General features: G+C 45.4%; 3 protein-coding genes across 3 annotated transcripts; 2 read left to right on the top strand and 1 right to left on the bottom strand.

The window, feature by feature from the left end:
* Positions 1–10,937: 10,937 nt before the first annotated feature.
* PHALS_02461 (hypothetical protein F443_04616) lies at positions 10,938–13,813 on the top strand (the record flags this gene model as incomplete). Its single annotated transcript, XM_024720089.1, has 4 exons — positions 10,938–11,450; positions 11,512–11,605; positions 11,880–13,653; positions 13,723–13,813. The coding sequence occupies 4 exons, from the start codon at positions 10,938–10,940 to the stop codon at positions 13,811–13,813; spliced, it is 2,472 nt and encodes an 823-aa protein (XP_024572742.1).
* A 34-nt stretch (positions 13,814–13,847) lies between these two features.
* Positions 13,848–15,034, bottom strand: PHALS_02462 (uncharacterized protein; the record flags this gene model as incomplete). Its single annotated transcript, XM_024720100.1, has 5 exons — positions 13,848–14,201; positions 14,263–14,301; positions 14,357–14,743; positions 14,805–14,870; positions 14,933–15,034. The coding sequence occupies 5 exons, from the start codon at positions 15,032–15,034 to the stop codon at positions 13,848–13,850; spliced, it is 948 nt and encodes a 315-aa protein (XP_024572743.1).
* Positions 15,035–15,761: 727 nt separating this feature from the next.
* PHALS_02463 (serine threonine protein kinase) lies at positions 15,762–17,619 on the top strand (the record flags this gene model as incomplete). Its single annotated transcript, XM_024720113.1, has 5 exons — positions 15,762–16,305; positions 16,372–16,690; positions 16,749–16,809; positions 16,866–17,537; positions 17,605–17,619. 5 exons carry the CDS (start codon positions 15,762–15,764, stop codon positions 17,617–17,619), a joined length of 1,611 nt encoding a protein of 536 aa, XP_024572744.1.
* Positions 17,620–22,973: the final 5,354 nt, after the last annotated feature.

The following is a 22,973-nucleotide window of genomic DNA, read 5'->3' on the forward strand; positions in this document are numbered from 1 at the left end:
ACTGACCAGGCTTTTGTACATTTATTCGACGACTAGTATTTTGAAGTGCTAAATTCGTATAGATTCAAAATTCCCCGCTCTATAGTCACTCTACAATTTTGCTGGTGATTCTATCAGAGCGTCGTATGATGTCGTTGGAACAGCTTGTTTCTAGAAAAATGAAGCGAAGCCGAAGCAAGGTCGTATCCTCCCGTTTGCCGTCACGGGTATTCATGGCGGGGATTTAATAGAGAGTTGCTAGCAGGCATTAACAGCAAGGCATTGTTCTGAGAGTGAACCAAAATCGTGCGACTTTTAATGGTGCGGTCTTGATATGCAGACATTTGCCCACTATTTAATACAGTGGGCGATCTCACGAATGACTAAGCTATGATCAACTAAGTGGTATAAATGAAGAAATTGCAAAGAATGTGTTTTGAATTGGATGACTGCCGTCAGATTATCGACGACGGTACTTACTTACATTTGAGAAGTCATTGTGCAGCCACCCATTGACGCAGTGTCCAGTGAAGAACATGGCCACTTAGAAATAGTCGTAAACCGTTCAACATGGATACAAAATGAGGCTGTCACTACATGAGACTTTTGAAATATATGTTCTTATTCAAACTCCAATTAATTCCGTTCAGGAGATATTCTATACCACTGGTTGTCATATCATTCGATAATTGTCACAGATAAATTAATCCTATTTGTCACTTGTGAAGTAGATGAAAACGCTTCGTACTTATTTAACAAAGAGGACCTCGATTCCGCTCCCGATGTAACGTACTAGGCCATCCGCTGTGTGTTAGTTGACGCGGACTAACTAAATCAAAGTTTTTTGTGCAAGTTACACGGTGATTCCGTTGCTCTTGGTAGCACTTGACGTCAAAAACGGACGACCGAGTCTTATTTAACTGTTTCCTTTGTGAGGATGGTTTAAGTGCTATCTCGCTATCTGTCTTCGAGACACTTTGTAAGCAAAGAATTATGACGATAGACAATTTAAGTGTCGTTTGGATGTCTCTATTAATCAGATTGAATGCTTTGGTGGTGTACCTCTAGGAGATCAACAGACAGGCGGCGATGGCAGCACGACTTATGCTAAGCGTCCAGCATCTTCAGAGTAAGGATGAAGAGAACCTTTATCTGCAAGAAGATCTCCGATAGCCATGATCCATACAGAATAACAGTACATAGCGCTTAAGAGATATTCGCTGGAGAATGGGTACGTATGTGCAGCGCTTTCGTAAAAGCGTCGTAGCCGATATGGGGCGAGCTGACGCGACCAAGGTCGCGGGTAATCACAACGTCTAACTAGGCGTACCGTCTGAGCTCAAAATTCCTGTCGAAGCGAAAAATACTGGACTATGTCTAGTGACTTTTATCGCCAAACGGCTACAGACCCTGTTCTAAATGCAGTATTTGTTTCCGTCTTGATGGCCAGGTCTGAGACCTCCTGCATCCGCCCAACCTATCTCGAGAAAGCAAGGGGTGTCGCATTAGATGCGAAGTACGAATTCCGTTCCGCATGAGCAAACTCCATTGGGGATGGAAGGGAGTCGAAAGAGCTCAGAAGCAAAATTACAAACTAGCAGCACCGCGATACTCGCAAATTTACTTATGTGTTAAAAACATACATCTGTGTCATGCGTGCTCCCTTTCTATCGGCTATGAACTACGAAGGTTGTGCTCTAAAGCAAGGTCAATCGATAGATCCTTAGTGGGGAAATGTTGATTCCCAGTAGGCACAGGTCAGTAAGCTGGGAAGATTGAGTTCCACTGTATCACGTTAAGTTTGAGGTCAATGGGACATAGTACTTAGGTGAACGATCCTCTCAAACAGAGGTGGATTCACAGCCCGGGATGGTTGCTGTTAGCAACAGCCCACATGCTTGAATAGGCCATGAAAACTACTGATAAATTTACGAGCGAGGTGCATTTACGAATGACGAGCAACTGTTAAGAAAAGTAGACAGTACGCGGAGATCTGAAGATGCCAAAATAGGGATACAATATCCGTGTATCTTGCTGCGAAAATACTAGAAAGCGTATCAAATTTTTATTAAACGATTCTGAAAAATCTGCAGGCTTTGACAGAATGAATATTGTCTCGGCTGGCTTTAATTTGTAATACGATCTCATCCTATGCGTGAAATTGCCTGAACGACAGTTGCTACGGATGACTGAAAGTCGAATGCATCATGTGCCGCGCACTTAGCTCGTGGTGCACCTTTGACGAGTCATTATAGTATCTCTGTAAAGAAGCAGAACCTGTTGATTTCTGGTCGTAAAGTTGTGGTAGCTTGAATTTAAGACATGAGATTGTTTTGAATAAACCAACAAATTGCGAAGTGTCTTGTGCGGAGCTTGAAATGCAGAAGCGGTAGTAGGCCGCTGTCTCAGGAAAAGTCAGAAATAGCTATCGAAAATCGCCGTGCCAATCTTTTTCTGCTGATACAGCGATATGCAAGGCTGGTGACGTTGATATATATCGCAATCTCTAGTAATTATGCGAGCGACTGTAAATCGTGATTAGAAGAGATAAGCTTTGAACTAAATACTTCGACCGTACTAACGAGTCAGTACTACGGTGTGATAGACCAACCGTAAGTGGCAAAGCTTCCGCGGGTAAGTGATGTTTTTTTACCAGGGGAGGGTGCAAGTCTCCCCTCAGTGCCTACGGTAACATCTCGTTCAACCAGGATCTGCAAGGCGTTAGAGTAACCGAGGTGACTCGGTTGGTACATTAGGACGAGCTGAGCTCGTCATCCGTCATAGGGAAAGCTTACAAATTCCTGAGTGTGAGAAGTGATAAAACTATATATAAGGATAATATTTTCATGGTTATTGAATCTCAAGTGCTGACAAGAAACTGGCCTTGCTTGTCGCCCCTCGTTCAAGGACCCCGTTAAGTAATTGACGGCCCTCTGATCCATTATTGCATCACACGACAATGACCCTTTTCAAGAAACAACACTGCCACATCATATACACACTTTTGCGTCCGAGCACCAAGCAAATTTTTCAGCGAGCTGCCGAAACTCTTTGCTTAGATGAAGCTAAGGTCACTGACCTTACATTCTATACTAGAGCCATTACGAGTGTAGCGGGTCGCAATCCGCTACCTTCAAGTGCCCCCAAAACCTTAACCAAGGGCAGATACACTCTTCCGTTCACAAACCGAACTGTATTTTGTTTGTTAAATTTGCGGTCAAGCCGCCTATATCGCAATCTATAGCTTTTTCAAATTAAATAGTAATGCCAAATTTAAAAGCATAAGTTCTGGCAGTCCTGCCACGTAGTGGCTTATTGTGAAGGTGTAGCCAACCCATTGTGTGGTTTCGCCATCTTGTGTGACCCACCATATAAACCAGGGTAAGTAACCGCGTTACACTCCCCCCCCATCAAAAGTGTGAGTACCCACTATTCACATTTTGCTGTTGCCTCATACGAGGCTGGCGTATCTAGGACACCGTTACGTATCTTTGAACATTCCCCGCTCAATGATTCCTGAGTCTATGACACAAAAAATACCTAGTTTAGCTGGTTCCGAGGGCATCCGCGGGTGAAAACCTTCTTCTTCTGTACCGGGTGTATCTCCGGACAGTACGTCCGCGACATTACGGAATGCATATCTCAAGCCCTCGGCAACCGAACGCCACACACCGCACCCGCTCCGGGCGACAAATTTCCTCGTGGACGATTCGGAGGAGGTCGACTACGAGTTGGATACTCCTTTCCCAGCATGGGAAGACGAGAAGATTGAAGTGCGCCAACGGCGCGACGTGAACCCAGCTCAGACCTTGCAGACACCGTGTCCGTTCCCCGACCTCTCAACTCCCGGAGGAGGTGGTATTGTTACCAATCGCCTCGATGAGGCACAGGAGCAGCCATTGAGGGCTGCCCACAGGGCGGCTTTCTTGCGCTCGTATTCATATTCGATCCTCGAACCTCGTGTGGAATACAGCTTCCGCTCGGCAGATTCCATTGCTGAAGCAATAGACGCGATCACTTGATCGTTAGGCGTCTATGTAGTCGGCCCCCCGGCCGCTACACATGCTGAGCTTGATTTTCCGAGCTCGCTTCTTTGTAAGTCAAGTGATCTCAACGAATGGGTACCGCGCTCGACTTCTAGAACAAAGAGAAGGCACTCCAGAACCGGCAAGGCGAACTATTACTGGGGTGATTGCCCCTGGCGAAACCGCTGCAGATGATAATGAACTCTTTGAGCGATGGGTGCAGCGGCACCGGAAACTTTCTTCGCAGTCTAACTTATAGCGAACCCATAAGGAAGTGGACGTGCGCGTATAACGGCATCTTCGATTTGAGTTTGCCAAACGCAAGGCGCAGCGCCAACTTCTTGCGTATTGTTGCCCTGCGATACATGACGCTCTCGCGAGCTCTGTGCTTTTTCACACGGCTGAATCTACGGCCACAGCAGCTTAGGGCCATAGCTTGAGCTCCGCTCATGGCCCTCCGCTTATGGCCCTCCGGTCTTCTGAGCTACTGCCGAGAAGCGCGGAGCGCACAACGACGCGAAGCGTCATTATATTACGACTTCTGGGTAGTCTTGCCGGAGTGACATCTCAAACTCCCACGAGTTCTCGGAGTTCAGGTGTCCCCGCCACTTTACAAAGACATTGGGTGAAATCCGTCGACGACGTCGACCCACAAGACGTTCCTCGTGATAATTGACGTCTCTGTTCTCGTCGAGACGAGTCGGCATTGGACGATGTCGACTTGGTCGATCGCTGTCCGGTGACTCGCGATGCTCTTGGAGTCCTTGAGGACAAGGTCCGTCACCATCGGGTCTCCGCTGAGCATCATACTGATGTCGCTTACCGCTGTGCAGAAGACCTCGAAAGCTTGGAGAACTTTGTGCACCTACTGCCTTACGTTAAGGACTATTGCGCTCTGTCGGAGCGGCCCCTAGCTGTCGAGCAGACGAATGCATCACTTCGTGCGACGGTGGAGCGCCTGGCGCAGTTTGAGATAGAAATTGTTGCATTTCGTACTCACAACCAGTTGCTGGTTTAGCTTTGGGTGTTCGAGCGCCTGTTGGCGCCGCCTCAGCGCCAGCATTTACGCGTTTACTTGCGCCGGATCTCGATGAGGCATAAGCAAGCATACATAAAACACCGGTTGGAAGCGCATCTGTTTTGGAAGGTTTAACATATACGCAAGGCCCCTCTTGGCCACGACCTTACAAGGCCCGGCATCAGAAACTGCATGTGTAGGATGGTTTTTGGCCTTTAATAAAATCAGGTCTACGACCTCAACAAAGTGTTCAATCTTTCTTCTGCTGCTTTTATCTGCATCTTCTTGCAGCATGTCTTGGCTTTCCTCTATCGCATCGCGAACGTGTCGTAGGACACTCAATCTAGTAGACAGGAAGTTATCGACTTCTTTACGGACAGTGAGGGGGCTGACATCAGCTAGCCGCTCGGCAATTCCCCCCGCCACCAAGCCCTGAGCCATGGGATGGCGGTGTCAGCGGGACGCGAGAACGAGCGATCCCGTTCACGTAGAATGGCGTGTAGCCGGTAGACGAGTGCACTGCTTTGTTCAGAGCGAACTTGACAAGTGGCTGCATGGTGCTCCAGCGCCTCAACGACTCAGCACAGACGCTGCGAAGGACGTCTTCAACGATGCGATTCACGCGCTCAGTTTGACCATCGGTCTGTGGATATCCGCTGTTTTACTGGTGCTCAGCACATTGTCGACCAAAACTTTCCAATGAAGCGTGGGTCAATGTCAGAGACAATTGACTCCTGGAGTCCATGTTATCAAAAGTCACCACCACAGCCGTGTTGCCTGACGAGTCCTTTTGCAGGCCAAACACAAAGTTGATACTCATGGACTGCCAACACCCGGATGATACCAGTAAAATAGCTAGTGGCGCCTCCGCATTCGATGATGATTTCACCCTTTCACCCTTCAACACGTCTCACACGTGCGAATATATGTACTCTTTCATTTGTACAGCTTGGGCCACCAGTAGTGGCAACTCACAGAGCTGAACGTCTTCTCACGACCGAGAGATCCACTGCGTGGGGTGTCGTGGTCCTCACAGAGGATACGGTACTTAAATCCTCATCGTGAGGAGCCATAATTAATGACGTATCCGTCGAATCGGTGCTATAATACAGCAATCCGTTATTCAACGTATACCGGGTTCAACCGTGCGCGCAATCGCGACGACAACTTCTTGATCGAGTCTCAATGCTCTTTGCTCCCGAATGCCCGTAGCAGCGTTTCGCACATACTATCACCCGCGTATGCGGCGCGGATCAGATCCATCACTGCCAACGTCACCGTCGTGACATGAGCAAGCTCATAATCTGGCCTACGTGACAGAAGAATATCCTTTCTAGAAATCTGTGTCTGTGCTGGAATGATGGCAGCGTTGAGCTTATTGTAAGCGTAAACGATACGCCACTCGCCGTACGGCTCCCTGAAATAAATTTTGGGTGTCGAATGGGGAGACTTGCTCTCACGCACCATTCCTGCGTCGTAATTTCCACGGAAGAAGACGTCAATGAGATCACACGGCTCCTTTGGCAGGGGTCATTGGCGTGTTACGCAGTCTTTGATCTCCGGGACCAGGTCGATCTCATTATGCACACCTCGGTCCGGAGTGACCGACGGCGGGTTTTTGGAGACGACGTCTCAAATTTCTTTACAAAAGAAAAGTACGAATACGAGAAATCCTTCAGGGTCGGCGGTACACTTCGTGCGTTCAGCACCCTTTTGGTGTCTTTCAGGACAGCTTCATCGAGCAGCGACGACGAGCTGATCTTCTCGTTCAGTCGTATAATGAATAATTCGGCAAAATCGCCTACCATCAAGGCACCACCAAACTCTTCAAAGAAAATCTCGTTCAGCGCTAGGAGAGCATCCACCGCGGGAATACCCTCGAGGTTGATGTCGCCATCTTCCTCTTCCGTGATACCGTTGACAAGAGTATATGGCTGTGCGCAAACGTTTACTGTAGACACACTCTTGCAGATATCAGACGACTTCGCTGTCACCTCTCCATAAAGTTTTACGTCTCATCGATACCAGTGGGTATACGCACTCGGCGTCGTCTAGTGTTCCTACTCCCTGCTCCATCGGAGCCTTGATGTTATCAACAACATCCGAAGAAGAGATGCTATCTCCGAAGTCTTCGTCCAGTGGATAACGTACTGTTTCACGTGCATCTGAAGGCCTTGACCGAGATGCCTCGGACCTCGTCCGACCATGCCACCGGCATGCAGCAAACGCGAGCAGTGCTCAGTGGGTTACGTGACATTCCACGTGCATCACTGGGGCCTCGTCCTCGATGCCCTTGGCCGACCATGCCACTCGTGGCATGCAACAAGTGCTTTGATACTTGAGCAGAGCTTAGTGGGTTACGTGCCACTCCACGTTCAGCCCGCGAAACACGCTCGGGACTCTAGTCTAAACCACATTTGGAGTTCGAGGGTTTAGCGCCCAAGGTCTTTAACCTCTAGTCAATCTATGGTTCATGGTGTTAAAAGCATGCCATACCAAGGAAAAAATTATACCTTGCATCCAAGTCTAAGCCTAATCAGCATTCCACACTATCGAGGTCAAAAATCTTGACACCGAAGTCCACAGGGACCCTAGGCACAGTGATGCAAGCCCCCGTCGCTAAGCAAACAGTGATGATGTCAAACAACCGCGCTTTCAGCGCCTCAGCATACAGCCGACTTTCTTCGATCGTGGAGCGTCGAGCATAATTGCCCAACGCCCCGAAATCGATAAGTATGTTCCATGGCTTCTCAAAGCCCTTCACGGTCGCTTTTACGACCAGCGAAGGCAGCTTGCATGCACTTTCCGTGTTCAGGAGCACGGAGCTCTTCGGGGCTGGGACCTGCTGCCATCCCCCATTTTGAGGCAATACAGAACTTAATTCTTCCCTAGTAGGGCGCCCCACACCTACTTGGTTTTCTCGTTTCCCGCGACAAATCATGCTTGTAAGAAGCGGGAAGTCGGTTCGACGAAACTTTACGCGCCTTGCGCAGGGGAAAACAAGTCCGAAGGTGACGGATGTCTCCACAGACAAAACACCGTCGGGTGATTTCACGCTACTCGGTAGCTTGGAGCTCTACCTCCACTTTCTCAGCATGGCTGAGATCCGTTGGCTCAGATCCACTCCACGAGCTATGAGGGTGTGCATTGAAGCCGCCTTGAAGTTATATTCGGCATTCAATGCCACTTTTAACCGCTTCTTCAGATGAAGACGAATGCTTAAGGAAGACTTCCATTCTGGTCACGCCAGTGCGGAGGCCCTCCATAAAGACGATCACTGCGACCACCTCGGGGAGAGGATCGGCTGCCATCCCGGCAATGAGAGCTCTTAACTCTTGGATAATGGCCACCAGCTCCTTCTTGCTCTGTCAGGCGACAAGGATACGTGATCGCACGCGATATGCCTGATTAGGCGGTGAGAACAGTCGTAAAAGCTGACGCTTCAGCTCCTTCCTTGAGGGGAACACAGCTTGAACCGAAGCACCGCACGTTAATGCCCATTCTTTGAGGAATGGTCGTTTCGCAGCGCTTCACACTTGTAGGAGCCAACCTTACTTGCGATGAAGAGAACCCTAGGTCTCTAGCTGTTGCTGCTAACTCTTGGACACCAGCTGGGCTATTAATAGCAGAGACTTAAAGAGATGGGTTACCGCCTGGACGTCAGGGCTGTGCTTTCAATTTTTCATAGTCAACCATGAGACGACGCTATGGGTGATCGTTTGTTTATCTAAAACTAGCAAAGCCTTCGACCAGTGATACGGTGTGTTTTCCTCACCCAGTTTGCACACCAAGTCATATACGCAGCGGCACTTTCACCATCCTTTAGTAACCAAGGTACTATCGTTATGGATGGTACCATAAGCGCAAACAGTACATTAGGGACCTGATAGCATGTTACTTTGGATGGCGCCCGAGTGTGAGCAGAAAGCACAATGGGATGAAGGAGCTTTGCTCTATTGTGGCAACATACTCGGATGGTTTGAATCGATAATTTCGTCGTGATTTGGGCAACTGTATATGTGACTCTTGCGCTTACTGTAAAGCAATCTCGGTTCGTCGAGACAGGTCTAGGTCGTTATCAATAAGCTAGACAGCGTCGTGTTATCCACATCGGGCTTTAAAACACTCCCCACCGACGGAAAGAGCTTCGAGATCGTGACACGTGCAGTGAGTGCCTCCTTTATGGAGAACAGCTAGGCTATACATCACCGGTGACAGCAGAGGGGTCTCGCTAGGACTTAACATAAATTTTGTACAATTGCACCCTATTTCACTAGATACATTTTTCCGGGTTGAGTACCCAAGAGACAGTATTTGCCCCGTTACACCCTTCCTTACTAAGATGTGGAAAAGAGTGGGGCTGACATTTTTTATCGCTTTCGATCACTAAGCAAAAGTGGCCACCATAAGAGTGACCACTCCACCTCGAGTTCAACTTCACTCCCCGCACTTTACCGAACCAACGTTTATGAGCGTACTTGCACCCAAAGTCCGCTCCAAATTAAATATTTGAACCATCCCAGCCAAAAGCGCGGTCTTCGTGTCTGATGTGCTTGAAAGCATTTTCGACGAGAATGACAAGGTGTTCTCTCTACCGGAATATCGTTTTTATGAAACTCTATAAAAGAGGGATCTAAGTTACGCGTGGGCCTTATCCGCACGTCAAAATATACAGACAGTAGACTTGTCTATTGTTTGAGTAGACTTGTTACCAAATATATAAACTTTTAGAATACCAGAACACACTAACCGCGTAAGTTCCTTAATGGTTTTTGGTTCGGCTTCTGATAGGACCGCACTAACCCAACCTCTGTACATTCGTTAGCACGGGCCCTAAGAGATAAATGCTCCCTGTGAAAAGGGCACCTGATTACGTTAGAGGCTCCTGGTAAAACCACGCGAATCCAACCTTTGTGCACTTGTTAACGCAGACTCTGAGAATAAAACTCTCTCTGTGCAATGTGCATTGCAATATTGTTGCAGAAAATTTCTGTAGTAACTGGTTACTTTAATTTTTGCGAGACAATTATACAGAGTTAGGTTTGGCCTCGTTTGATACCAAGAATATCCGATTTACAATGAATAACAAAGTACCGATGTGAGTCTAGCAATTAACAAGACTCACGACCCTCTCCCTCTCAGAGTCCATTTATCCTCATTACACTCAATACTTGTGTACTTCTGAGTTTCACACAATTCACAGAATTGCTATGTGTGTTGTGTGATGTAGTACACAAACGATCGTACACTACGCACAGACTCTAACAGTTCAAAACCTTTTTTATGCGTAGCGTGAAGCTAGCAACCCATGTGTCTCACAATATCACTTTTTTGAGATCCCATCACCCTCATTTGTACCGGTACCATAATGCTTCTTCATCATTGAACTTTACTTTGGTAGTTTGGAGCTTGGCCCAGATTCGAGGGATAATTTTGATACTCAAGGTACCTTACTCCGAGCGAGGAGAAGTGAGGCTCTTCAAGAAATTATGACAGAAGAGCTTCATCGTACGATCGGTGATGATTTTTAGTTTGAGGCTTAGCTTAGCTCCATACCCTTATATAAGACTATCCTACCATTGAACTTACTCAAAAATAGTCTCTTTTCTAAAACAACGGGCCTCACACCTTTACAACTTCATAAAGACATGAGATTCTTTCATGACACAATGTATGCATTGCTGTTACTACAGCCACTTACCATCACCATAAACTCTACCAAGTCGTGGCAATACTCATTTCCATTCGATCAGGTGCAGGACCAAATTTCAACGCTTTGGCTGGCATCCAATTTTGATGCCATCACGTACAATGAGACCACAGCGCAGTATCTTGCGCATGTGACGTCAGTCTCGTACTGCCAGGCAAAACACATCGTACAATGGAACTGCCAACCATGCGCATTTGTGCAGCCAATGGAAGGTGTGACTGTTGTTGAAGACACAAAAGACAATTTTCAGGGTCTTGTGGGTTACTCGAAACTTTATGACGCGGTAGTGATCGCTTTTCGAGGAAGCATGGACATAACGAACTGGATAGACAATCTCACTTTTCATAAACTACGCGCTTACGCAGAATTTCCAAGTGTGCTGGTGCACGAAGGCTTTTATTGGGCCTATCGATCTGTGGCTCCACAGGTTTTGGACGCACTGCACAGGCTTCAAATGGAGCATACGCATGCCTCAGTCATGGTTACAGGTCACTCATTAGGAGGAGCAGTTGCGGCCGTTTGCGCGTTTGAGCTTGAGTATCTTGAAAAGATTCCTGTAAATGTATTGTACACTTTTGGAAAACCACGTGTTGGCAACATCAATTTTAGTGCAAGACTCCGTCGCGCCAATATGGAGGTATATCGCGTGACGCACTTTCGGGATGTGGTGCCACATCTTCCACCAACTTGGTTGGGATTCGAACACACGACAAGAGAGGTGAGTTTTTTTCAAATTATGATGTGCATGCTTATTCGTATTTTGCTTCAATATCGTGTAGATTTTCTACGACCAGTTTTCAGACCGATATCGTAATTGCAGTGAGACGGATGGTGAAGACCCGACCTGCTCGAATGCCTGCTCCCCATTTAGCTGTACGAGCATTGTTGACCACCTCACGTACTTGAACATCACGATGAGTCATCTTATCTGTTAGAATAATATAATGTCGTACAGTGTAACTACTTAAAAATAAGGTCATTGAACAATAGGGTTAACCGTAAGCTTCTGAGGAAAAGATTTACCAATCCTAGAAAGCAACAAGTGGGGGCTATTTTGATCAACTGTTGTGAACGACGAAGGCTTAACGTGCTTCTTACAACGACAGTTGCTGCGGATTAATTGAGTGAATAATGTCAATGCGAAAAGCTCCAGGACTTCAACTGCAGACATCAATCGTACAAGACAATGTACCGGTGGAGATTGCACCTAATTTGTTTGTGGGCTCCATTCATGCAGCTTTTAATGTCGAAGCGCTCAAATCAAGCAGGATAACGCATGTGCTAAATCTCGCAGGCACTTATGCAACTTTTCCAGACGATTTCACGTACTTGAGTCTAAGCATCCGTGACAAGGAGTATGCAAGCTTGTTGAGTTGCCTCCCAATTGCTGCGGTCTTTATCAGTGCTGGACTTAAAAAAGGTGGTGTTCTCGTCCACTGCTCTGGAGGGCGGTCGAGATCTCCTGCATTCGCAATGGCATACTTGATTATGAAGCAGCAATTGTCTTACTTATTTATTTTAAACCATGTGAAAACTTTGCGTCCCGTGATAAGTTTAAATGCTGGGTTTGATGCACAACTTAAATGCCTCGAGATTGCACGAGGAAACGTATTTGTTGCTAACCAACTTCTTCTCAAGGCTCGATTGGCTCGTCTGGCGCAAAAAAAGGAGAACGGAGAGCTTCAAGAAGAGACAGCTAGAACACGTCGTCAAAAGCAAGGTGAATTGAAAAGATTATCTACACCTCCAAAATTAAAGAAACAGTCTTCAATCCAAATGCTATTCTCTGGATCTGATGAGCGTGGTATGATTGGAGAGCGAGTACCCAGCGGGTTTTGTCTTTCGATACCTGTAAATTCTGGGTGCTTGAGCGAGAGTCCAGAAAAGACCTATAATATCTCCTTTATTCCAGCTTTACGGTCAATGGGAACAATGTTTGGTTGCGAATGGTGCGGTCAAAGTCTGTTTTGTGCTGGTGCCATTGTCTTTCACCACGACATTGCAAAATTTATAAAGCGAACTGGCGGCTGTCCGGTTGAGTCAAAGTTTCTAGAAGCTTTGCGAGATCTGCCGATCTCTCGCATTCAAGACAACGTGGTAGTCAGTGATGCCAAGGGAAAGGGGGAAGACATTGCTGCAGCACCGATAACAAAGAAGCCGTTGCTTGCCAAGCTACGTTTGAGACCACACAGTCCTAGCGTTCTGATGGGAAAATCTGTTGGTGCAGTAACAAAGAAGTCTTCGATTAGGCGAAAAAGTGCTCCTTTCACCCAACTAACGGCTCATGTCGAGTTCATTAAGTCGCAAAAGTATAACGATATGTCCAAGCCATTCCGTTTGCCGCAACCAGATCGACGTCTTTGTAATGAACAGTGCGATCGCACAAGCTCAATCTCTCTGTCCCCCGCTAAAGTCGGTGAAGAATCGAAGAAGAATTCAGGAAGTGGAATATGGCGATCTCTCACCTCGTTTAGGAGCCCCAAACGTGTTTCTAAATTTGTGACTGAAAATAAAAGAATATATCATCGATTTCAGCATCTCACAGGAAAGGCTGACGTTCAAAAACCTGTAGGATTGTCGAAGTTTGCTGATGCCAAATTCGCTGACATATGTCAATCAGCGGAACATAAAAGATTTCTTGAACAAAATGCAATCGAGTGGAACCGAAAATTAAAGCAGCTCGTAAACATTGAAAAAAACGATTTTTCTCAAATAAGTGCTCAAACAGCAATTGACCACATGACAGCATTACTGGACGAAGATTTGACAGTCTTTCGGACATTAAATGACTGCCACCACTGGTTTATTGATCCACAACCGTGGACAATCGGCCAAGCTGCTGAACATCCAGAGGGGGTACTTCGTTGTCCAAGAGAAACATGCGGGGCCATTGTAGGCGAATGGCGATGGAACGGCTTAACGTAAGTGAGCTAATGGATGTATTGACTGTGGCTTAAATTGTTTACAGGGCATCGTCTGACTTTTTTTAGATACCCTTGTGGGGGCGGAGTTGCCCCAGCTTTCGTTATGAAGAAAACTGCTGTGCGTGTTCTGGGTAACTTGACTTCTCAGACTCAATAACTACATCATCACATTGAATTTTTTTTGGTAAAAGTCAGAATGAGAACTGCAGCATTTCGCTGCGAGCATCTAAACAATTAGTTGCAGCTATTTCATCATCTTCAGCTTCTACGCGTTGAGCAGAAGTCTCCAAAAGATTTTTGTCATGTGTTTTGTCTGGAAGAAGACCACGTAACGATATTGTAGTCTTATCATGTAGGAAAAGCCTATCGCCGAAGAGCACTTTTGAGCTATATAAGTGCGATCCAATATTACTTGACATTGACGTTGTTCCTTCTTCGGTTTGACTGACCTCGTCATCATTGGTTTTCGTATAAGGCTGCATAGCAGTTATAGCTGCCTTCGGTAAGTCTTCTTGGCAAAGAAAGATTGGCTTGACGTAGCAATTCTACAAGACAACACTATCACCTGAGAGCTTATACGCTCTAATTAATCAATTTCATTATTACCTGAGCCTCCAAATGCCTCAGCATTGTCGCAGCTTCTAACTAGAAAACAGTCTCAATAAGTTTCAAATTAATGTACATCAAGCGTGTGGAAAACCTCGGTTGAAAGTTTTTGTAAGATTGTCAAATTCTCATAAAATGCACTTGATGTGGCCCCATTGCCAAACTCCAAAATAAAGGATTCAAATATTGATGGCGCGGGGCTCAACGGCGTGTGGTTTTTAGAAACTGAACTTGCCGCAAGTATCGATGTTGTGTTTTGTGTAGTTGTAGACTCTGAAACTTCTGCCAAACTCTCAGAAACTACGATATGCAGGGCATTTAAGGCATCAACCGGTGATATCATTGGTACTTCGAGCTCCTGTGATTCAACTTTTGGCCGATGAGCCTCCAAATTTAAATTTTTGGGGGAAGAAGCTTGAAGTGAAGCCTTTACATCTTGATGTGGTTGATGTTGTCGAGATGCTACTTTCCTCTCGCATTCCTTCCACGCATAGCGTGCGTTAGTGGTGACGGTAGTTTCGTAGAAACAGCCCAAAACACACATAATTTTTTAGATCTTCGCGTTGTTCCTGCTGCCTGCGTGCCTTCGCTTGTTCCAATTCAGCTTGCTTTTATAGAATCTAATGAACACCCATCACTTTTTGAATCGAAAAGGCTGATAAATGTTTACCTGCTCTTGAAGTTGAGCGGCGTAGCCGCGTTGCTGGTGTGCCTTTTCCTCACGTTCCAAAGCAGAAACTCTGATGAGACCAGAGCATCGCCCCACCATCATTTGAGACTAATGTCGTAGTTCTACTTGTATCTACTTCAAGCGATATACGACAATGCGCATATGAAAGCATTACATGAAACGTATTACATATCGAATGAAACTATTCATAGCCATTGGTAAATAAAGTTTGTTTTATGCTTGAAAACGCTTCATTGCAAGACGTTGATCTGCTGAGTCTGATTTACCGTAATCGTGTGGACCGCAAAGGACCAATTATTGTCATAGTTGGTTACACACCTCATATTCAAGAATTACTCGGTCAAGTGGACGGACCCATTGATATCCACCATAACGTTTTCATCAAAAAATTTGATGGAAGTCACTCGCAGAGCTAGTTTCGAGCCTTGTACGAAGAGCATAGGGATTTTCAAGAATTAAATAGCTCCATGTCTAAGAAATGAACTTGCTCATGGACAAATTAAGTGGTAGTGAATCATCAAGCCCAGATTCCAGAAAATGAACCACGCTTTAGTACAAGTGAAAGCTGTGGAGATACCCGGGTTATAGAAATTTTATTTTCAGAGCACCATATCATAATGATGCAAAGACAAACAGTATGGTTGCCCTTGTTCACAAGTATCCAGCACCATCGTGCTATACAAACTAGCATAATATGAAATGAATACACCCAAGGTCGCGTTCAAAATTAACACAACAACATAGCATTCTATTATTGGCTTCCAGGCTCGCAACCAAGTTCTCAGCGTCACCAAATATTTAAAAGACAATGTTGTCAACTGCTTCTTCGTTCCCTGTCCGGAATAAACTAGGCTACCGATCCGAGCAAGAAGTCCACAATCGTGACCGTGTAAGCTCAATTCATGGTATTGCCAGTCCCAATATTCACGCAAGTGTTCGGGCAGCGGCTCTTGCCGCACGCCACGCTCGTCAGATCCGCGAGAAGCGTGTGTTTGATGCAGTCCCAGAGAATTTAATGTGCAGAAATATTGTTGATTTGAGTGAAACAAACATTACGAAGGCTTTTAAGGATAAAAACACTAAGCGAAAGTTGAAATTGCACTTGTCTCTTGAAAAATGTGAACACCCGGCGCTGCCCTGGATGATGGCCCAGGATATCGAACCCCAAACCGACTCTAATCCATTATTCAAGTCAACGCCTCTGCAACGTTTACCTTTGAACCGCTCACGACGCGCCTCGAGTATTACGCTGAGTATGTCTTCGCCGGAAGCTGCTGAGTTTAGCGAAGTAGCTTATGATGGACCTAAGGAATTAGGTAAATGGACCAAACGGGTCAAGAAACTTGGCAAAGGTGCAGGTGGCACTGTATTTCTTTCACTTTATTTGCCGATATTAAAGCTGGTTGCCGTTAAGGAAGTTCTTGTGTACCGGGAAGTAGATCGCCACATGGTCAAACGAGAACTTCACACACTTCATGACAATTTGTCCACTATCGACCGGAACGAAGTCCGAAGCGACCATTTCGAACAATCTCGTTTCACTTCGTGCCCGTATCTTGTCACCTTCTATGGAGCGTTTCTCAAACCAGCACAGTGCGCTGTTGCGGTTGTTATGGAGTTTATGGACATGGGTAGTCTGCAAGACCTCATGGATACAAGACTTTCGATACCAGAAGAAGTTTTACGACATGCTGCCTTTTGTTGTGTCACAGCGCTTGATCACATGCACAGCCAAAAGTTTGTAGGCCAAATCTTTTATCAATTGCAATTGGACTGACCTATGATGGTAATTTAGAACTGTTCACCGCGATATCAAGCCAGCTAATATTTTGATGAATCGCCATGGAGAATTTAAGGTACAATTTTCGAGACGATACATTACTGTTGTCTGACAATTGATTTGATCTTACAGATTGCTGACTTTGGGCTGACTGGCACACTGGCAAAGTCCCATTCATTTTTCTCTGATTTTACTGGCACAATGATGTACATGGCTCCTGAGAGGATATCCGGAACCCATTACACGTTTGTCAGTGATATCTGGTCGCTTGGTATCACACTATTTTCTCTCGCAACAGGAGGTAATCCGTTCACCGTTGACGATGGTTTTTTCGGACTTGAAGAGGCCATTTGTCACGACCCTCTGCATCCAATGCCAAATCGTTTCTCTTCATATTGTCGAGATTTTGTAAAGCGGATGTTGATACGTGATCCAGAACATCGATTGACGTCTGAGCAAGCTCTTACTCACCCATTTATTAGTGGATACGCTAACAGTCTGGCTTTTCGAAGATTTTCTCGACTTTGGCAAAAGCTGGGTTTAACACGCACCGTTGGACCTGATGACACTCGGGCGATTGTAACATTAGCAGTTGAGTACGCGTCTCGATACCCTGACATGACACTGCTCCCTTTTGAAGTCATTGGAATCCAAGGCACAGCTGCATTAGAAAACCACTCGTTCTTTCATCGCTTCGCGAAATTTTTAAAGCAAGAGTCCAACAGTCTGAATCGTAAGCCGTTTGAGCAGCTTGCAGATGACTGTGGGGTATCCGTCGTGGATCTGCAGAATATTTTTCAAACGGTAAGTGAAGCCTTAGAGTTTTGCTTGTGAAATAGGTCTTATAAGTCACAAGTACATTCGTGCGCAGGCTTCAAACTCGTGAAAACCTTAAGAGGGTTATTTACAATGGTGTCAACTTGTGTGCTATTTGGTAGCTCGTATATTGTGAATCCAAACGCAATTTTTTGATATGCCGAAATACATTCGTTTTCGTCTTGCGCGTATTCTGCGTACGCGTATTACTGTTGTCCTTTCAGACCTGAGCATTGGTACAGTGGTGAATTTCATGGCAAAGAACCATAATAAATGTAATGGTGGTGCTTTGAAAAGAAAGATCGACATAGTGTGACAGGTAACGAAAAATGAAAAAGGTACGTAGAAATTGTACATACACATTACAATTATGCGAAGCTCAGAGGTAGGAAAAGGTTCGTGAGATACTTGGGCTGTCACCCTCCATCATTTGAGTCTAGTATAAAAATAAAGTACATCATTTATCTTTAGTTTTAGCTCATATTACACTTAATGAAATAGGGAGGCGAACTGGGTATCTTTTTGCCAAGCGATACTGGTTCTAGGCAAAACGTACGAACCCATTCTCTGTACATTTGATATCGTGGGCACATTGAGTCGATGCTCTCTCTGTGCAAGGTGCACGGCAACCCCGTTGCACTTGGAAGAACCTGTAGTCTATCCCACAACCAAGTCGTGAAAGGACTGTATTCTCTGCGAGGATGTAACATAAATCGGTTACCCCCAGGACTAGTAGACCAACAAAACAAGCTTATGTCTATCATTAGTCCGAACAAGTTCGGGAACTAGTAGCCAGAAGTCAAAGTGCGGTAGTTGCTCTGTCTTCACCAGCTATGCAAATGGCTGGTTGATTACATTCAAGAGCGCTCTACTTGAACGCCGGGATAAGAACAGATAGAATCTGCTGTAAGGCTGCTGGTGTTAAGCGTCAGCATTGCAAGTGCCCGAGCAAAGAATTTTTGCCGGCCTCACAACAAAAAATTTGAGATGGCCAAGTTATCAACCATGTTCCGTAAGGGGCAACAACGCTTCGCGCTAAAAAAACAATTTTGACCGATGGTCTTGTGGGTAAGGCATATATGACATGGGTAGAATTGAAATGAGAGATGTCGCGGCTGTCCGCACCGCATAATCTGGTGTACTGTGAGCACACAAAACACTGGTCTATTCATGCAGGAGGCGATACTGTGTCCAAGTTTTGAAATTTCTGATCGCTACTGCAGCAACACGCATTCTCCTGTAGACAAGAAAAGTATTGAAGATGTCTATTACGGATTCGATAACCGTGCCAGTGTAGAGTGTCAAAGAACATTAGAGTATTTTTGTGGAATTCGACGCCTTTGACATCGCGGCTGGAATGACATAAATTATAGCTCGACTGGTGTTAGGTACCACGGCCTTTTCTCCTGGTAAGTCAGGGGTGGTCATAAAAATCACCTCTTATATGAAGCAGAAGAGGTTGTGGCGAGGGATGGAGGTGCATAGCTTTGATGCAGATCATGGCATTGTTTGACGTGATGAACAACAAAGTTGCTGGGTGCCTGGGGTAGAACACGAACGCAGTACCGGCAAAGAGCCGTGGTCATGTAATCAGATTGAAAATTGGGATCATATAGTCTGCTTTCCAAAGTGTATATTTGCTGAGACTGGATTGAAAAGCAATATGTCGTAGTACCCGTTTACTCACAGCTGTAAGTTGGAGTCCCATGCACTAGAGCTGGCGGAAAATATAAATATTGGTTTCGCGTCATCAAAGGAGAGGCACTACTGCTAGTCATTGTTGGTTATATTAAACTCATCGTTTAACTGAGATTGTCCATCCTTGTCACAATATAACTGTAGCGCTGCCGTTTGACACGCTCAATCAGGGAAACATTGAAGTTTCACAAATTTAACGAGAAAGATTGCTCCTCGTGAAAAGTGAAACTGCGATATGCACAGTCTTGGAACTTTCCCCCATTATGTCCTGCAGAATTTCTAATATAATTCGATGAAACTTTTTTGGACGTTCGCAAGAATTACAAGATTGTAACGTCACCGAAAGTGCACAGTTAGTACTGAATGAGTCCGTCCTTGAGTACACTTAAATAGCCCTGAGTGCGAGGAGCGGGACGGCTACCATAAAGAAGTCCACAAATTCATTTAACAGTTGGTAATGGAGTTCAAGACGTGGTGACTTGAAAATAAAGCTGCTGGATGGTGTGTGTTCTATGATTTATGGAAGTAAATGATGCACCACATTGGATAAGTTCGTGCCGTCATAAATACTACATCCGTGCAAAGAACGAAAGCAACACCGACTTTATACGGTAGAACGGCTAATGACAAGAGACATTGAGTAATTCGCTCTTTTATCGGGGCTAACTGACAACTCTATTTCGGTGCGAGAACCTTTCAAGATATAAACAGAAGATCGTTATCAGTCATAACCTTGTTGAAGAACTGTTGTTAACCGGCCATGAGAGATAATGAAAAACGTTTAATGCGGAAATAGCTTTGAGTAGAAAGCTCTGGAGTAGTACGGGTCACGTATTGCCTACGGACAAACCTTTTTCAACACTAGAACCGGTCATAGTTGTGGAGATCAGGGAGATCATGGAGATTAGATAGGTCCTGTTTGCTAATACAGGTAAGCGTGAATTTGGTGCCATGATGTTCTTAGAATCACGGCGCGCGGGTAGATCTCGCATATATAAAAACCACCACAGTTTAACAAGTGCCTCTGTCTCAAAGGGTATAAGGAAGTGGCAGAATATATATAAATATGAAGCGCAAACTATGCCAGCATAACTTCCCCTAACTAATCGCTTTGATACGGATTTCAAATCATGCTGGGGCGCGGTTGAAGCGTCGGCCTTTAAGGCTGTATAAGTAAGCCTCGACCTAGTATTTTCCAATCCAAAAAGAACACACAAGCCTTCATCAGAGGTTGGTCTTGATTCCAAGCAGATGCTGATGGGTATGAATGTATCGTAGTAATTGAGTTGCATATCGACGTCGTCACTGAGTTTTTTTATGTCGAATGGTGAATCTTGTTCTTCTTTGATACAACTTGAGCTTACAAGCTAGCAGGGTCGGCATTTTGCGGTGGTCGATGTACACACCATACCCATGATGAGCTGTCGCATGTCACGATTGTCACGCCACTCATCGATAACCTGATACGCACAACGTACGAATCATATGCAAGATGTGTTGCGCAACCAAAGTCTTTAATTAACAAGGAGTATATGATCTTAGACGTAAGTTTTTCAATGAGCTCAATTCTTTGTTCCAAAGCTGTCTGTATTACAGACCAAATTCATTCGGCACCCAGCCAGCGGTGAGACCTCATGACAAGGCCCTAAATTAATATACATGAAATGAAGCACGTGACACTGCATTGAGTGGCCGCCTCAGAATTCAAAAACTTTTTATACCAATGGCTCAACATCTATTAGTAAATAAACGCGTGCGTACGCACAGGCAAAAAATCTCAGCGGGATAAATCCTTGCTGCATACGTCGGCGCCTTTGGCCAGCTTGCCAGTTCTTTTAGAGTATTGACAGTCCATAAGTAAAAGCTTTATGTTTGCTCAGACAAAAGACAAATTCATAATTAATGGCATTACAATCTTTGTGAGTTGTCTGCGTAAGATGGATCATCTTGTTCCTGTCAGCGATACCTTACCGATGAGAATGGTGACCTGCCGATCGCCATTGCGTAGGCTACATCTCTGCGCTTTACAGCAACACTTTGGCAAAAATTTCTCAAAGTGCTGGGTACCACATTGGATATTTCCGTTCAGACCAGATAGACGGATAGAACTCGGTAAATGCGTCATAAAAAATACCGATTGAAGCACTGGCGCGGAGCGACCGCAATGCAGAAGCGAGCTGACACCACCCATTGAGTTTGTTATAATATTTGCAGTACACGCCTTTCCAAGACATTTAATATTAATTGCTGTAGTTACTTTATTCGTTCCGTCGACACTGCAACGATGTTGTGTCGGTCCCGGTGGGGGGCATTTAATTTGATTTGACTTGCCGGCATCTGTCCGGCTACTCTACTTTGCAAAACTCTAAAATTTATTTTGAAGTGACTGAGCCAAGCGCCGAGTGAGCGATTTTATGAAAAGGTGGATGTGAAAAAATGCAGATGTTAGAGGCAAACGGGATACAGACGTAAACATAATGAGTGAAAAGGTTTCACTGAATGCTTTAAACTTACCTGCTTGCAGTCTACAAGACAAAGTACAGCTACCCTCCATCGGACCGCTTACGATCGAAGCCAAAATATGATTAGTTCCACACTCATACTTCAAGGAGGTTCCAAACTCGCCTTAAGCTTCACGTGGGCTTGTTGAAAGCATATTACGATTTGCTATAGCAAGCCTCTCTGGTGTTAAGCGTAAAAATGGAACGAGTCTAACTTATCCTCCGTATCTGATCTACTATCCGCTCCATGGCAACAATACGACTTCACACTGTTTATGACGCCTCACACAGCTCCGTATGTTGACCTAGCCCTGACAGCGTTTCCGATACGTGGTAAGCCTTGCTATTGGGAAGAGCCGATGTGTCACCATAAAAAAGAGTGCGCACGAATGCCAGCCGAGCAAGGAACGACCTGCAACAGCGCTACTCGATGAGCCAGGGGTGCAGCAGGGCTGACTTATCTCTTTGCTTCGAAGAAGCTAAGCTAAGGTCACCTTACTTACGTTCTTTACAAAAATCAGTACGAGTGTAGTGGATCGCAATCCACTACCAACAAGTACTTAAGACTTTAATCAAGGTAAAAACGCTCTTTTCGTTCAAGATTGAAATTGTATTTAATTGTTTAGGTGCGGCAGAGACGCCAATATCTAAAGCTCTAGGTGATACCTTATTAATATAATAAAATCTATCTAATATAGTTATATGCATCACTACTGGTAATCCTGCCGCGTGGGGGCTTGTTGTTATAGTGTAGTCACACGTTGTGTGATAACACCAACTTGTGAAATCTACACCTATGTACAGGTGCGCCATACGTTACTGGCGGTGGCATCATGGACGCAAATGAAGCAGACAACTTCTGCTGCAGGTGCTCTAGCAGCGCGTTTTCATAATTAGAAAACGCCTCTACGCGCACCGATTGCCTCGGGGCCTCGCGCAGCAAGATGTTGCACGCCCTCAGGGCCAAGCAAGGACATCATCTTTTAAGCCCGTTCTGCATGCCCTAAGGTAAAGAGGAAAATTGTTTTATCCTCACAGAGGAGCAGTCTCAATGACTCAGGTATAGATGGACTACAAGTGCTACCACGTGCAGCGGGGCTGCCGTAGCTTAGCGCTTGAGGGGGCGTACATTAGGTCACCGACCTTTCGTTCTTTAAATAACCAAGGATGAGTTAGCGGATCGTAATCCGCTTACTCCAAGAGTAATTATTGCCTTCCCAAGGCT

This window comes from Plasmopara halstedii (genome assembly GCF_900000015.1).
Source record: "Plasmopara halstedii genome assembly, contig: Scaffold_194, whole genome shotgun sequence".
NCBI lineage: Eukaryota > Oomycota > Peronosporomycetes > Peronosporales > Peronosporaceae > Plasmopara > Plasmopara halstedii.